General features: G+C 36.4%; 1 protein-coding gene across 1 annotated transcript in view; it reads left to right on the forward strand.

Annotated features, from left to right (window-relative positions):
- The window catches only part of MYO6 (myosin VI), a 142,959-nt gene that overhangs the window by 80,343 nt on the left and 44,075 nt on the right, over nt 1–18,541 (forward strand). Inside the window, exons 10-15 of the mRNA XM_060283966.2 lie at nt 4,633–4,713; nt 7,606–7,786; nt 12,714–12,858; nt 14,006–14,163; nt 15,549–15,640; nt 18,134–18,206. Coding sequence (XP_060139949.1) covers nt 4,633–4,713; nt 7,606–7,786; nt 12,714–12,858; nt 14,006–14,163; nt 15,549–15,640; nt 18,134–18,206 — 730 coding nt within the window. The remainder of the gene's footprint in view (nt 1–4,632; nt 4,714–7,605; nt 7,787–12,713; nt 12,859–14,005; nt 14,164–15,548; nt 15,641–18,133; nt 18,207–18,541) is intronic.

The following is an 18,541-nucleotide window of genomic DNA, read 5'->3' on the forward strand; positions in this document are numbered from 1 at the left end:
AGAAAAAGAAATAACAATTATAAATATTTATGCACCCAACATAGGAACACCTCAATACATAAGGCAAATGCTAACAGCCATAAAAGGGGAAATCAAAAGTAACATAATCATAGTAGGGGACTTTAACACCCCACTTTCACCAATGGACAGATCATCCAAAACGAAAATAAATAAGGAAACACAAGCTTTAAATGACACATTAAACAAGATGGACTTAATTGATATTTATAGGACATTCCATCCAAAAACAACAGAATACACTTTCTTCTCAAGTGTTCATGGAACATTCTCCAGGATAGACCATATCTTCGGTCACAAATCAAGCCTTGGTAAATTTAAGAAAACTGAAATCGTATCAAGTATCTTTTCCTACCACAACACTATGAGACTAGATATCAATTACAGGAAAATACTGTAAAAAATACAAACACAGGGAGGCCAAAAAATACGCTACTAAATAACCAAGAGGTCACTGAAGAAATCAAAGAGGAAATCAGAAAATACCTAGAAACAAATGACAATGAAAACACGACAACCCAAAACCTGTGGGATGCAGCAAAAGCAGTTCTAAGAGGGAAGTTTATAGCAATACAGTCCTACCTCAAGAAACAGAAAAATCTCAAATAAACACCTAACCTTACACCTAAAGCAATTAGAGCAAGAAGAACAAAAAACCCCCAAAGTTAGCAGAAGGAAAGAAATCATAAAGATCAGATCAGAAATAAATGAAAAAGAAATGAAGGAAACAATAGCAAAGATCAGTAAAACTAAAAGCTGCTTCTTTGAGAAGATAAAATTGATAAACGATTAGCCAGACTCATCAAGAAAAAAAGGGAGAAGACTCAAATCAACAGAATTAGAAATGAAAAAGGAGAAGTAACATCTGACACTGCAGAAATACAAAGGATCATGAGAGATTACTACAAGCAACTCTTGCCAATAAAATGGACAACCTGGAAGAAATGGACGAATTCTTACAGAAGCGCAACCTTCCGAGACTGAACTAGGAAGACATAGAAAATGTGAACAGACCAGTCACAAGCACTGAAATTGAAACAGTGATTAAAAACCTTCCAACAAACAAAAGTCCAGGACCAGATGGCTTTACAGGTGAATTCTATCAAACATTCAGAGACGAGCTAACACCTATCCTTCTCAAACTCTTCCAAAATATAGCAGAGGGAGGAACACTCCCAAACTCATTCTATGAGGCCACCATCACCCTGATACCAAAACCAGACAAAGATGTCACACAAAAAGGAAACTACAGGCCAGAATCTCTGATGAACTTAGATGCAAAAATCCTCAACAAAATACTAGCAAACAGAATCCAACAGCACATTAAAAGGATCATACACTGTGATCAAGTGGGGTTTATCCCAGGAGTGCAAGGTTTCTTCATTATATGCAAATCGGGCTTCCCTGGTGGTGCAGTGGTTGAGAATCTGCCTGCTAGTGCAGGGGACACGGGTTCGAGCCCTGGTCTGGGAAGATCCCACATGCCGCGGAGCAAGTGGGCCTGTGAGCCACAACTACTGAGCCTGCGCATCTGGAGCCTGTGCTCCACAACAGGAGAGGCCTCGATAGTGAGATGCCCATGCACCGCAATGAGTGGCCCCTGCTTGCCACAACTAGAGAAAGCCCTTGCACAGAAACAAAGACCCAACACAGCAAAAATAAATAAATTAATTAATAAACTCCTACCCCCAACATCTTTTAAACAAACAAACAAACAACAACAACAAAAAACTTCTTTCTTTTTCAAGGAGCATACTAAAAATCACCCAGTTTTGTAAAATACACCCTAGGGAACAATTACAAGATGGAAGAGCTCTCATTACCCATTTAAAAAAAAAATATATATATATATATATATGCAAATCAATCAATGTGATACCCCATATTAACAAATTGAAGAATAAAAACCGTATGATCATCTCAATAGATGCAGAAAAAGCTTTTGACAAAATTCAACACCCATTTATGATAAAAACTCTCCAGAAAGTAGGCATAGAGGGAACCTAACTCAACATAATAAAGGCCATATATAACCCACAGTCGACATCATTCTCAATGGTGAAAAACTGTAACCATTTCCTCTAAGATCAGCAAGAAGACAAGGTTGCCCACTCTCACCACCATTATTCAACATAGTTTTGGAGGCTTTAGCCACGGCAATCAGAGAAGAAAAAGAAATAAAAAGGAATCCAAATCGGAAAAGAAGAAGTAAAACTGTCACTGTTTGCAGATGACATGATACTATATATAGCGAATCCTAAAGATGCTACCAGAAAACTACTAGAGCTAATCAATGAATTTGGTAATGTAGCAGAATAAAAACTTAATGCACAGAGATCTCTTGCATTCCTGTACACTAATGATGAAATATCTGAAAGAGAAATTAAGGAAACACTCCCATTTACCATTGCAACAAAAAGAATAAAATACCTAGGAATAAACCTACCTAAGGAGACAAAAGACCTGTATGCAGAAAACTATCAGACACTGTTGAAAGAAATTAAAGATTATACAAGATATACCATGTTCTTGGATTGGAAGAATCCACATTGTGAAAATGACTATACTACCCAAAGCAATCTACAGATTCACTGCAATCCCCATCAAACTACCAATGGCATTTTTCACAGAACTAGAACAAAAAATTGCACAATTTGTTTGGAAACACAAAAGACCCCGAATAGCCAAAGCAATGTTGAGAAGGAAAAACGGAGCTGGAGGAATCAGGCTCCTGGACTTCAGACTATACTACAAAGCTACAGTAATGAAGACAGTATGGTACTGGCACAAAAACAGAAATATAGATCAATGGAACAGGATTGAAAGCCCAGAGATAAACTCATGCACATATGGTCACCTTATTTTTGATAAAGGAGGCAAGAATATACAATGGAGAAAAGCCAGCCTCTTCAGTAAGTGGTGCTGGGAAAACTGAACAGCTACATGTAAAAGAATGAAATTAGAACACTTCTTAACACCATACACAAAAATAAACTCCAAATGGATTAAAGACCTAAATGTAAGCCCAGACACTATAAAACTCTTAGAGGAAAACATAGGCAGAACGCTCTATGACATAAATCACAGCAAGATCCTTTTTGACCCACCTCCTACAGAAATGGAAATAAAAACAAAAATAAACAAATGGGACCTAATGAAACTTAAAAGGTTTTTCACAGCAAAGGAAACCATAAAGAAGATGAAAAGACAATCCTCAGAATGGGAGAAAATATTTGCAAACGAAGCAACTGACAAAGGATTAATCTCCAAAATACACAAGCAGCTAATGCAGCTCAATATCAAAAAAACAACCCAATCCAAAAATGGGCAGAAGATCCAAATAGACATTTCTCCAAAGAAGATACTGCAGATTGCCAACAAACACATGAAAGGATGCTCAACATCACTAATCATTAGAGAAATGCAAATCAAAACTACAATGAGGTATCACCTCACATTGGTCAGAATGGCCATCATCAAAAAGTCTAGAAACAATAAATGCTGGAGAGGGTGTGGAGAAAAGGGAACCCTTTTGCACTGTTGGTGGGAATGTAAATTGATACAGCCACTATGGAGAACAGTATGGAGGTTCCTTCAAAAGCTACAAATAGAACTACCATATGACCCAGCAATCCGACTACTGGGCATGTACCCTGATAAAGCCACAATTCAAAAAGAGTCATGTACCACGTAGTTCACTGCAGCAGTATTTACAATAGCCAGTACATGGAAGCAACCTAAGTGTGCATCTACAGATGAATGGATAAAGAAGATGTGGCACATATATACAATGGAATATTACTCAGCCACAAAAAGAAACAGAATTGAGTTATTTGTAGTGAGGTGGATGGACCTAGGGTCTGTCATACAGAGTGAAGTAAGTCAGAAAGAGAAAAACAAATACCGTATGCTAAAACATACATATGGAATCTAAAAAAAAAATGGTTCTGATGAACCTAAGGGCAGGACAGGAATAAAGACACAGACAGAGAGAACGGACTTGAGGACATGGGGAGGGGGAAGGGTTAACTGGGACGAAGTGAGGGAGTGGCATGGACATATATACACTACCAAATGTAAAATAGATAGCTAGTGGGACGCAGCCGAATAGCACAGGGAGATCCGCTCGGTGCTTTGTGACCACTTAGAGGGGTGGGATAGGGAGGGTGGGAGGGAGACACAAGAGGGATGGGATATGGGGATACACGTATGCATATAGCTGATTCACTTTGTTATACAGCAGAAACTGACAGAACACTGTAAAGCAATTATACTCAATAAAGATGTTAAAAATGAATAAATAAACTGGAGATACATATTTTTAAAAAATTGCTACCTTAGAAAAATAGGAAAGCTTTATGGTATTGGTTTTTATGTTAATCGTGTAATTTAATCTATTTTCAGGTTAGGATTTTCACCATCCCTGCTGTGATTAGTAGGAATGAAATGTTTATGGTATATAGAAGTATTGATTTTAATTGAGAGATTAAATGATACTCAGGTTATGTTTAGAAATTCTTTAGCGTTAGCACTATTTGATAAGTTGTGTTTTCTTTTGTATCATTTTCCTGTGGATCATATTTGTTAATTATATTTTAAATTTCTTTGTCCTAGTATTTAAACCGAGGCTGCACTAGATACTTTGCTAACAAAGAAACTGACAAACACATTTTACAGAACCGAAAAAGTCCTGAGGTAAAGTAACCTTTAAAAAAAAATTATAATCTTTAATACAAAAAAATTGTGCTGAAAGATGTATTCTATTTTTTATTTTGGAAACCAAGTAAGATCTCTTGCTTTGTTTTTTGTTTTTTTTTTTTTTGCCGTACGCGGGCCTCTCACTGCTATGGCCTCTCCCATCGAGGAGCACAGGCTCCGGACGCGCAGGCCCAGCGGCCATGGCTCACAGGCCCAGCCGCTCCGCGGCACGTGGGATCTTCCCAGACCGGGGCACGAACCCGTGTCCCCTGCATCGGCAGGTGGACTCCCAACCACTGCGCCACCAGGGAAGCCCAGGATCTCTTACTTTTAGGCTTATGCTTAAAAAACCTAAATACTCATCCACACCTTTCGCCGAGAAGTACTTTACACCTCTTTTGGTATCTGCAGAAGCCACAGGTTCTGGGTCTTGGTGGGACCTCAGTGCACTGCTCTCCTCTTGTTATTTTCCCGGCATGAGGACATCAGATTGCCTAAGAATCATCCTTTGCTGACATTTTTGAAACTTACTCTCATATTACCCATTTGTGATTAAGTATAAAATATGTCCTTTATAATTTATTGTCTGTGTCAAGGCTGAAGTAAGCTTTGATGTAGACAATAAGTAGAGTGAGCATTCTTGTGAACTAATGCTTATGTATTATTTAATATTTCTCTTTAAAACATCATGTTTCTGTAATATATTATGAAAAGTTTTATGTATAGGTCTTACTAAATCATTGTATTTCTAAGAGTAAGTAGATATAATTATACCATTAAGTATTATTTTAAAAACATTAAGTCCTTAATCTAAAAATCTACTGCAACTTTTATAAATTTTAATATGCAATGTTTAAGTAGTAAGTGGGATTAAGTTGTATTTACTCAGGGAGCTTAAATTATGAAACACTAAGTCAGGATTAATAATAGGGGCTAGTTCATATTGTCTTTATTTTATTAAAAGACTTATATTTAAGTGAACAAGGTTTTATTATACTCGGTTTTTAATGCCCCTGCATTTGTGAGTCAGATGTTTTTGACTACTTTCAAAATGGTGAGGTGAATTATGTCTTTAGTATATTCATAGAAAAGAACAGAAAGCAACTAAAAATTCCCATTAATTTGAATTCTAAGCAGATGAGTCTGCAGTTAATTTTTGTTTAAGTTGACATTTTATTTATCATTTTAGACACAGATGTCTGTAAACTTTATATTACATCCATGGTTGGAACTTTAAGAAGTGACATTAATATTTATTATGGTATCTTCCTTTGTTATGATAACCTATATTTTTATAAGGCATCATTGAAATATAGAAATTGTATTATTTCTACTAAGATAATGGGGACATTTCCTGGTGGGATACTGCAGCTATCCCAAAGGAAAAAATATATACATATATAAATTTGATCTTTTACCATGGAAAAAACTGAGTGGAGAGGAAAGAAAACTGGATTTTACCCTGCAAAGAGTAGCAGTCTTTGTGCTATCTTAGGAAGAAAATGTACAATTTCTGATTCTAGAGTCAACATAGTTTGTTAGGAATCGTATTCATATTACTGGGTTTATATATAAAAATATATAAGTGAATAATGGATTTAATATGTTTAAATTACTTTTTATTGTCTTCTTTATCAGGAGGATGAGGTGATCATTTTGACTATTCAGAATCCTTTGCCTAGTTCCATTGGCATGTCTTTAAGCCGTGTGTTATTTTTAGGAGAATGCAGTATTTTTAGTCTGCCGTGATAGCAATATATTCATTGACATTTGATTAGAAACAGTTTTTAAATGAAGTAACCTTTCAATTGCAAGACTAAAAATTCTGCACGATATGTGCTTTGTTTTAAATTTGGCTGCATGTGATTGTTTTCTTTAAGAATAAAATTAAATTTCTTTGTCTAGACATTTTCCAGAAATTTTACACATGCATAATTAAACATTTTAAAGACTTGTGTGGAAAGGCAATTACAAATTTAGCTGGGAAGCAGTTGGCAACCTGGAGGAAAAAAAACATCTCCTAGGGGCGTCTTTAATGGCCAGTTAATTCTGATGCTGTTACCTAATGTTTAATTTTACTTATTCATTCTCAAGTTCTGGAAAATTGCTAGTCCTATCTTTCTGTGTCCAGTAATTTCTTTTTCCTCCTTCTAGTTTCTGCAGGGCTGACTTTTCTTCTTCCTTCTTCTGAGTTTGTTATAGGTTCTAGTAAATGAATACTTTAGATGCACGTTCTTTTAGGAGAGAAAGCAAATTTTCTCTTCATTTTTTCGGAAATGTTTTCAGTCATTGCATAAATTCTTAGCGTAAGCATAATGCTTACTAATACACTTTACCTCATATATACTAATACAGAAAGGTTTAAAAATTAATTCCCAGGCCATGAACATTGTTGTTAGCCTGTCCACTGGTTACTGCTGTGGAATATTGGTGTAGTTGATGGCAGTTAACCTGAAGGAGTGTAATGCTAAGTGTCAGATTTAAATTTTTATTACAGCTTTTTAAAACCTCAGTTCTTTTTGACCTATGGTTTCATGTTGATTCATTTCAACAGCTGATATTCCCTTCATTTTCACTCAATTTATATTTTTATATAATGTCCTAGTTTTAGAATTAAAGTTGTAATTAAATTAGAACACATCTCATTCCATTTTTGACTGAAATTTTTACTGAGATAGTTGTAGATTCACATGTCATTGAAAGAAATAATACATAAATCCTGGGTACACTTTGCCCAGTCATTCAGTTTTTGAATGTGTTGGAACACTAAAGTTTTATGATTGACACATTTTATTTTTGCATGTTATATAGTGAATAGACGTTGTGTAGTTGTGTTAGTATACTTAAATAACGTAAACCACAATTAATTGATGTCTTCTTGTTTTGTAGTATCTTAAGGGAGGTTCCTTGAAAGATCCTTTGTTAGATGACCATGGAGATTTTATTAGAATGTGCACAGCCATGAAAAAGATTGGTTTGGATGATGAAGAAAAGCTTGATCTGTTCCGGGTAGTAGCTGGTGTCCTGCACCTTGGAAATATTGATTTTGAGGAAGCCGGCAGCACTTCAGGTTTTTTTTTTTTGTTTTCTTGTGGTCTTTTTGTTTTGCTTTATTTTAAAAAGGAGTAAAATTAGAAGTTTGTCACTTAATTGTTATATGAAAATTTACTCTGTGTGCAGGCTTATTAATACCCTACATTTCTAGAATATACCATATTATGTGATGAATCTTGCAACTACAGGATGCTGCATTATTAGTTATTATGAGCTCTTTTTGAATAAATCAGTGATACTGATGAGGAATAAACTCGTCCTGTGAAGGATAAATAATCCTGACTACCAGGGTCGTATTTGGTTAAATTTTTCAACTGATATTAATCTTTTCCAATAAGTGAACATAATAATTCTCTCTACCATCTTTTAAGGTATTTTGACATTTTTCTGGTTCATTGATCTAAACTTGGAATGGTTAATTAGGTTAATTGAATACATGAAAGCCCATATACATTGTTACTGGGAAACGAAAACAGGTTAAACTTGATGCAGATTGAACAGATCATTTAAATGCCTGCACTATAGTAACTTTTCAACTGTATTGTTTCAGTCTCTACATAAATAGTAAGGCTTTTTATATGATCTTCAGTTTGATCCATGAATGCGGGAGTTGGCAGGCTATGGCTCGTGGTCAGATCTGACTAGCTGCCTGTTTTTGTAAATAAAGTATTGTTAGAACACAGCCACACACATTTATTTATGTTTTGCCTATGCCAGCTTTCGTAGTGGCAGTTGGGCTTGTGACAGAGACTGAATGGCCAACAAAGCCTAAAACCTCACTCTTTAGAGAAAAAGATTGTTGACTCCTGCATAAATACATTGTTTAAAAGAGTTTTAAAAAAATAGGAAGCACCATTTAATATAGTAGTCAATAACATGGGCTTTAGTGTCAGATCCCAGAAGCTCTCTAAGCCTTGGATTTTTCATTCGTAAAATAATGAAGAAATAATCCATGAGAAGTGTTTTTCCTAGCAGTAGTTTGCATATAAGGAAAAGGGCACAAGAGGAAGGAACAAGAACATTAAAAAAAATGTCTGCTACGTGCAAGACCCTTCATAAACTGTATTTCATCATAAACATCATAATCATAATCTGAACTTAATAAAGATAATGAGGTAGAGGATATTATCTCCATTTTACAGAAGTAGGACCTGTGCAGGAGTTTAAGTAATATGGTCATTAGTGAAGTTGTAGGTGTGAGAGCCGGTTCGACCCATGTCTGACTAACTCCAGTACATGTGATAACTGCCCCTCCTTGCCCCCTGTCACTGAACCTTCTGAGCAGATGGAAGTCAACAGTCTGAGTGTCTTTCAGACTGAGGGTCCGCGGTGCTGTGACATCAGAGTGTGGTGTGTAAGAGCACGTGGTCTTGGGCCAGGCTTTTCACCGTGTGTTACCTGCCTGTGTGACCTTGGGCCAGGAACTTAACCTCTCTGTGTGTCGGTTTCCTCACCTGTTAACTAGGAATAATAAATAACAGGCCTTACCTCATGTTATAAAGAGGAATAAGTGAGTTAAATATTTGTAGAATGATGTGAATACTTAAGTCTGGCATGTAGTAATCACTCTAAGTGTTTTTTAATGAATAAGAAAAATAAAAATGCAGATTACTCCCAGATTAAAATAAAAGAAACAAAAAGAAAAACCAAGCAAAATCAGGTATGTTCTTAGTATGCGTTAAAATTGTTACTAGTTTTTTTGAGGGATTTGAAATGTAATGAATGTTAGAATACACTTTCGTTTGCTCTATAGCATCGTTATACCAAGGGAGCATGTAGGAGTTCTAAGTAATATCCAAAAAAGTTTAGAAAAATTAATGCACAGTTTGGACATGTTGTTAGAAGTGATAGGTGGCATTTTCACACACCTCATGTTATTACTGTGTGGTAAACACGCAGATGTACACAGAGGATCATAAATGTGGCATGATCTAGTTAGTTGAAAAGCACTTAAATGGTCAAAAGGCACATAGCAGATATTCACATTATCTTTTATTTTTCTTCTCAAACTTCCTTCTGTTGAAGGGAAAATGAGCAGAAAGCAGAGCAGATTGGAATGAGGCAATGAATCCAGAGAATTAATAAACTAGGCTGTTTTTATTTTAATAGCTAAGATTTTATTATATTAATCTTCATCCTTCCTATGATCCTTCGTATAGATTCAGATGGTTTCTTGCTAATCAGAATTGATTTTTCCTGCCCTGGAGAACTCAATTTTGACATGACCTTGCAATTTGAGAAGGCTCTGGATATTCGTAATTATTTTATCAGAAAATTTGTTCTTCAGTAAATGTTCAGACAGCTCCCACTGCTATTTAAAAGTTTTTTCATGATGGAAATGCAAAGAATGCCTCTAGGGACTTCCTATGTTTTAAAAATTCCACATAACAAAAACATACATTATTATAACAACTAATGTAAAAAGTGTTCAGAGAAGTTCTTTTTTGGAAGGGGAGTGACACAAAAAGCCTTGCGTTATTTCCCAGTATTTTGCCTTTTTGAAACTTTTAAAATAAATTTTTTCTATGCTAGCCTTACATAATTCCTGGAAGTGTGTAAGAAACTTTGCAGAATAGTAAAAAAAAAAAAAAGAGAAGTATTTAAATGAATTAATTATTGTTGATCAACCTTTTGAGTTATATAATTTTAGATAACGTGTGTGTGTATAAACTAGAAATTAGTAGTAATCTTACCTTCATAGAATTAAAGGTTTAATATATCTTCTAAGTATTCCTCTCCCCATATTCTTTTTTTCAGCTTTATTGAAATATAATTCACATTGAGTTGTGCAACAATCACTATATTCAGTTTTAGAATATTTTCATCACTCCAGATACGGACCCCATACCCTTACCCCCCCACCCCATCTCCTCCCAAATCCCTAGCCTTTAGGCAACCACTGTTCTACTTTGTCTCTATCAATTTGCCTGTCATGGGCATTTCATATCAATGGAATCATACAATATGTGCTCTTTGTGACTGGCTTCTTTCAGTTAGCATAATGTTTTCAAGGTTCATCCATGTTTTAACATGTGTCAGTACATCATTTCTTTTTATTGCTGAGTAATATTCCATTGTATGGATATACGACATTTTGTTTATCCATTTGTTATTTGGTGAACTTTTAGGTTGCTTCCACCTTTGGCTATTATGAATTATGCTGCTGTAAACATTTGTGTGCAAGTTTTTGTGTGGACATATGTTTTCATTTCTCTTGGGTGTATGCCTAGGAGTAGAATTGCTGAGTCATATGATAATTCTGTATTTAACCTTAAGAGGAATTGACTTTCAAAGTAACTGAAGGATTTTACATTCTTACCGCCCTAGTGCCTGCCAAGTGCTACCTCATTGTGGTTTTAATTTGCATTTTCCTGATGGCTCACGGTGTTGAGCATATTTTCAACTGTATTGGCCATTTGTATATCTTGTTTTGAGGAAGGACTACTTATGTTCTTTACTCACTTATTAATTGGATCGCCTTTTTATTACTGAGTGGGAAGAGTTTTTTTAATATGTTCTAAATACAAGTTCCTTATCCGATGTATAATTTGCAACTATCTTCTCTCATTCTGCGGGTTGTGTTTTTCATTTCTGGATACTGTTCTTTGAAGCACAAAAGTTTTTCATTTTGATGAAATCCAGTTTGTCTGTTTTTTCTTTTGTTGCTTATGGTGCCATATCTAGGAAGCCATTATCTGGTCCAAGATGACAAGGATTTATGTCTGTATTCTTCTAAGAGTTTAATAGTGTTACTCTTACCTTTAGGTCTTTGATTGATGTTGAGTGAATTTCTGTGTATGGTGTGAAGGAGGGGTCCAACTTCATTCTTTTACATGTGGATGTCCAGTTGCCCACTGCACTTTGTTTGAAAAGCTGTTCTTTTCCCCAATGAATTGTCTTGACAAGCCCTCATTCATATAAGATCTCACGGTTTCTTTCTCCTGAGAGCAGTCTGTTAAATAGTTTATTAATTTGTCATGATAAAATTCTCATTGTGATTTCATACATTCTTTGTAATTTTGAAATTAGTCTTAAAATGAATCATTTATAAGCACTAAACCATAAAAAATGTTAATAAAATGTTTATTATTTTTAGTATTACTAGTAATAAGATAATAATTATCGGTACCTTCATAGAGTGCTTATTATGTACCAGACACTCTTCCAGGCACTTAGGTATATAGCCTTTTTAATCTTCATAACAACCTTATTAGGCTGGTACAGTTAATTATCATCTTTATATGGGTGAGGAAACTGAGTACAGAAAGAATAAGTAACTCGTTCAAGGTCACACAGCTAGTAAGTTGTAGAGCCATCACAGCCCCGAGTCTAAGGACTGTCGTATTCTGTCTTTCTAGAAAAAACTTTTTGAAACCAGCTCCATAAATAGAAATCTATAGATATGATGTACAGGAAATAGCCGTGGCCGCCTCACCCTCTTCCTTTGTCCCCGAGCCTCACGAGCACATGCGTGTGCACACACACACCCCCACACACATAGACAGACGTCCACACCCACACTGACCTACTACAGTGCCTCACAACATCTACCACTGAAATTACTCCTTTTCTGCGGTCGTATGACTTTAGTGATAAGGCACTCTGTTATTCCAGAGATTTATTTTAATATATTAACAAGGATTATAATCTATCATTAGTATATTTTGCTTGCAGGGTCATTAAAAAATGAAACTGTGACAGGCTAAAATTGATGGGCTGAAAGGATTGTATCATGGGCTGCCCTGAGTGAGGGTCTCCCACTGACCTTGGCAGTGTGAGTGTCTGACAAGGGCGGGGAACAAGCGAGGTGAAATTCAAAGTCACAACTAAGCCTTGTCTAGTCCATAGTTTCATGTAAGTGAAGTGTACTTCTAAGAAATGCATCTTGAAAATCTGGTTTACATAATGTTTATTAATTTCAAATTGAAATATGTGTTCATTAGGTGGCTGTAATCTGAAGAATAAATCTACTCAGTCATTGGAGTATTGTGCTGAATTACTGGGTTTGGATCAAGATGATCTTCGTGTAAGTTTGACTACAAGAGTCATGCTAACAACAGCAGGGGGCACCAAAGGAACAGTGATAAAGTAAGTTCCCTAACTCATTGCTCTGTAAAAATCCTGCCTTGTGGGGGGAAAGGCCAGGCTCTCTATCGCTTGCTGAATAAGGCAGGCAGTGAGTTCTAGTGACATATTTCAAAAATTTTTCAACAAATTAAGAAAAATAAGGTTAAAAAGATCTTTTAACCACTCAGAAAATTCGGTAACTCTTACTTTGGGAAATATTAGCAAGGTATGCTTAGCCTGATTCTTTGCTAAGCCAACTCCAAGTTATGAAGAAAATCTCAGCGAGGAAGATGTATAGTAGTGCCCTACAGTTGCGTGGCTCCTTGGAGAGATTTCTGGAACCCAAGGGAAGGCTGGTAAAAGCACAGGAGGGTGGTCCTCAGCAATCATGTCCTCCGTTCCCCTGTGTTCCAAAGCAGTTCTTTTTTGTGTCTTAAGTATGGCGTGTCCACATAAGAGTCCCTTTAGGAAAGGGTTCTATTACAAGAAATATAAGTTGGAAAATCACTGTTTAGAAGGGATTCAAGTATTGGTCTGACCTGAATGACTTTTAAGGTTACTTCCAAATTTTGATAATTTTTTTCTGGTGTTCCCACAGGGCCTCATGCTTTATGACAGCATTTAGCACAGTGTTTGGAAATTCTTTCCTGTGGCAGCCTCTCTTCATCGGACTGTGTATCTGTATCTGCAGTGTCCAACACTGTTGTACCGTGTAGTTATTTATATGAAAGAGTAGAGTTGGACAGTTTGGATTTTAAGATGTAAACATTTTTTTCCTAAACAGTGTTAACCAAGTTTCTGACCTTTAAAGTGGCCTTGAATTAAACGCAATTTCTTTTGCATTTAAGAAAGTCACATGGAAGATTATTCCTCTGAATGATATTTTTATATATTCAGCATGTACAATGAGGTATAAATTAAGGTTAAAAGGAGTTTTTGAGCCTAATGTTCTTTTACTCAGTGATGACTTTTAATCTAATTATCTTGTAGATAATTCTCTTGTAGTATTCTACTTAGCCCCGTTTATCTGTCTCTATTCACGAATGACATTTTGTAACTATTTATTTTGTTCTTCACAGTGAATATGTACTTAATTCTTGGGAATATGGCATTATTTCCACAACATATTACTATGAAGAATTTCTGTTGGTATGGTCTTCTTTTACAGGGTACCCCTGAAAGTGGAGCAAGCAAACAACGCCCGGGATGCCTTGGCAAAGACTGTCTATAGCCATCTTTTCGATCACGTGGTCAACAGAGTGAATCAGTGTTTTCCTTTTGAAACATCATCCTATTTTATTGGAGTCCTAGATATTGCTGGATTTGGTAAGCATAGTTTTGTTTGTGAGTTTGTATCTGTTTGGTACTTTCACACATATTTAAAATAAAATTTTAAAAACTTTTTTTCCCTTGTAATTCCTTTCACTTGATGTATTTCCAGTTATATGTCCATACCACCATTTCATTTCATAATACGATTTAAGTAGGAAGCTAATGCTTCCAAAAAAAAAGGAAAGGGAAGACTCATGGATTTTGGTCATACTAATGCTTAAATTAAAACATGTTGATTGAAACTACTATAGGTAGAGATGTCTGTGTACTCTTAAATGAGTACAGCCGATAAAGGTGACGTCTTGAGTAGTGCTGATACAGAGAATTAAGTCATTAAAACCATTGGCTCCAGCCAGTGGACCTGGGTACAGGTTGACCTAGCGCACAGGCCAAACTCATTACTATGTGTAAAAATTCATCATTAGTGTTAGTTGTCAGCAGATAGCTATTTCCAATTAATTTCCACCAAATGAGTAAGCTATCAACATAAATATTTGAGAACAACTATGGAGGTATATAACCAGAAATGAAATGAGTCACTGATATCGGAATGCTGCTTTGTTCGGAATTACCGTGTTGTAAAAATCTCAGAGTACTACGTGTTGTAAAAATCTCAAAGTAAGTCTGACGGTTTTTTACATTGGGCTTTATCAATGTGGGCATTCCCTCTGTGCAGAAGTGGTGTCCTTCGTAATTTGTTTGCATTTGTCAAGGGAAGATATGAGTGTTTGCATTTGGGAGGGGCAGAGTTTTGTTTTCGCTGTAATACATATTTTTAAATTTACAATAAAGCATTACCTTATGATCAAAGGTAGAGAAACACTCGTCACTGATTTAAGATTTCGTAATCTTCAGACATTTGTTTCCTAGTCTGCACCGTTTTAGCATAACACTCACATACTCAGAGTCGTAACATTTTAGAGCTACAGGGATCTTAGAAATAATGTAATACAATCCCTTAATTTTAGAAATGCATTAGTATCCATAATATTTTTTCTAACTATAATTTTACAGATTATATAGAAAAATATAAAGTACTTACATTTTAAGTCATTTTTCTTCTTTGATTTAGATTGCTTTAACACCTGTGCTTTAAAAATCTTTACAAGTACTTATATTTTACATCTTTTACTATATGACATTTATCTTATCTGACAAACACCTTTTTGTCAAGCAAAGGTATTTTTAATACTTAATTTTAATGCATATAAAAATTTAAGTCTTGAAATAAGAGCATTTGGGGAGTATGGAACAATTATATGTATAACTTTTAACCTAATGTTAAATTAAACATTAATACAATAAAACTTTATCCTTAGTTAAATTTACTAATGTGAAGTTGATCTGATGATGACTCTTGATTCTGGTTTTGTTTTCAGAGTACTTTGAACGTAACAGTTTTGAACAATTTTGCATCAACTATTGCAATGAAAAACTTCAACAGTTTTTTAATGAAAGGATTCTGAAGGAGGTAATTGCCATGCAATTTAGATTTGAGAACCGCATTAAGCTATTTTAAATTTCAAGGTACACAGACATACTGCAGTTAGCCCGATGGATGGGGTGTGATGTAAGGTGGCCCAGGGAATCAGAGATGCCCAGTGTGGGCCCCAGTGGCACATCAGAAGTGTTAATGGTACAGCTGAGGCTTAGGAACCCAGTAAAAACTCTAATAGGCACCTCCTCAGAAGTGAATGTCTCTTGCTTCTTACTGGTGACTTTTACTAGACTTGAAATTCTGCCTGTTTCTTTTCCTCATTCTGTTGTCTTCACTCTTGCCACAGCCAAACAGTAGTCTGCTCCCAGCCCTGACCTGGGCATCTCCCTCTATTCCTCTGTGTCTCCGCTTCTGTCCACTCTGCTACCTGCTCGCCCTCTCTCCGTATGGCAGGAAAGCCACCAGGCCAGGAGATTCCTTGGGGCCGCTGGCCTGGCCCACCTCCGGGCAGCTCTTTCCCTGCCAGGATACCTTGTGCACTGCCAGTGGCCTGTCAGTGGGGTGCTTTTGTCTGGACACCATCTCCGGTCCAGTAAGGACTTCCTTCCCCTGCTTGTAGTAGATGACTGGTGGCCTACACTCACGCTCTCAAGTCTAGGAAAGTTCCTTTGTAACACCTCAGAGTGCACAGTGAATAAAAGTAGCTTTGGATCAGTGGATTTGTGATTAGGCTAACCATTTTTTACCTTGTATTTTGAATTCTCCACCTACTACCCTCGTCTTTCCTTCCTTTGAGCCGTTTGAGATATGTCTTACTGAATGAAGAAAGTAGAGTTAAAGGGAACTCAGAATTAATCTGTTAATCTAGTGCAGCCCTTTGTTTTACAGATGAAGAAACTGCAGAAGTTCAGTGACTTCTGCTAGTCTGAACCCTCCTTCCCGGTTGCTGGCTCACAGCACCGTTCCCTTCGTATTAGCACCTCTGTGTTCTGAGTTCCCCACTGTCTCTGGACTTGAAATGTGAAATATTTTCTTTCCTGTTCCCATCCCATTCATCTTTCCCCCATTTTTATTGTGTTTTGTCTTTATGGGTTTCCTAGGACATGCCAACTTTTGTACCTTATAATATCTTATATATTATACCAATTCTGGCGTAAATAAAACAGGTTAAAACAAGTACCTCTCAGTTAAGATAGTTTCTCTGAAAAATTTCATCTGGCAGCCATAGTCCTTTCATTACTGTGTGAAGTTTCGCATGTATGCTTCTCACTTAATCAGCCTTAAATCTTCCCTTCCACACCAACCCAGCAAGCTTTAGTAGAAACTACATGAAGAGGAGACAGTGCCTTGATTCATGTTTATTTTTATAATAATTCCTTAAAGTAAATGTGTGAATTTCAAATTCAGATTGAGTTCAAGTAGACAGTGCCTTCTAGAATGACAGAAACCTTTTCTAAATAGTACGTCTCGTGGGAGGAAATATTCAAACATTCAGGGGGAAAAAAGGTTGAAATATACATCACCCTAAGCTCATTGCGTTGCCCACCCATCTGTGATAAAATCCCTCCCTCCTCCTTTTTCTTTTTAATTTTAAGAAGATACCAGAATTACATCCAGGAACTTAACTTTGATTTGTAAATTATTCTTCTAAATTATGTTTATTTTCCCCAATGATATACTCCTCATATATATCACTGTGTAGATATTAGAGCCCATTTGCAGTTAATTGCTCTTTCCTTAACATTAGTGCTTGTCTATAAATGTTATAAATCTGCTCTACCTCTCTTTAGACGATGATTGAGGGCTATTGAGGATATATAATAGGAGAGACAAATTTCATGTCAGCAGGGAGCTTGTTTGTTCAGCTGTTTTTTAAGCTTTTTAAAATTATCAAAGCAAGTTATGTTCCTCTGTGTATTCCAGGGGTAAACTATGGCCTTCAGGACAAACCCAGCATGCCGCCTAATTTTACAAATGAAATTTTATTGGAAGACAGCCATGCTTCTTCATTTACTGTTATCTGTGGCTGCTTTCGCCCTGCAGTGGCATAATTGCACAGTTGTGACAAAGACAGTATGGCCCACAGCTGAAAACATTTACTGTCTGGCCCTTCCAGAAAAGTGTGCGGATCCCTGGTCTATTCTACTGGGAAGTTTGGCTTTAGAATCGCTAAAAATGTTTCAAAGCCCTGGTCTTGTCTTGGGTTTGAATGGTTATAAACAGATCCCTGTGTTTGTGCCTGGCCGCCCAGCGTATTTCGGGAAAAGCGTGCTGATCTGCAGGGGGGAACACTTCCACATAATGTGAATCATGTTATGTTGGCCATGTAAGTTTTCATTTCGCCTTGCTTTAGGGGCAAGGGTTTTTCTTCCCTAATGTTTGTTAAGACTTCTCAGTCCCCGAATCAGCTGGTGTGAGCCTTGTACACTGACTAATCAATAAATGTTATGATCGGATATGGCACAGTGAATCCATTTCCTATCACACAGTAGCTCCACATCTATGATTATGATTATTTCCTTTTAGGAACAAGAACTCTATCAGAAGGAAGGTTTAGGTGTGAATGAAGTACATTACGTGGATAACCAGGACTGTATAGGTACGTATTTTTTTTTTGCTCTACTTTTGGGAAATGTGGGAAGATACAGTGAATGATTTCACTAGTAATTTTTCTGTGCTCTGCTGGTTATGGGACTTGAAATTGTGGTACTTGAGAGAGGTTTTACTTCTCTAGTACTGCTAGGAAGTTATTTTTCCTATGAAGGCATCGAATTCAGCTATATTGAAAGTTTTCGTAAAATTCCTTCTATCTACCGTGAGGGATATTTTCTTTCTTAAACAGTTAACGTGAATAAGTTAAGGAGGACACAAAATTGCTTAAGCAGTGAAGGGCTTTCTTATCTCGTGTGAGGAAGCCCGAGGCGTCTGCCAGGA

The sequence above is a fragment of the Globicephala melas genome, chromosome 14 (genome assembly GCF_963455315.2).
Source record: "Globicephala melas chromosome 14, mGloMel1.2, whole genome shotgun sequence".
Lineage (NCBI taxonomy): Eukaryota > Metazoa > Chordata > Mammalia > Artiodactyla > Delphinidae > Globicephala > Globicephala melas.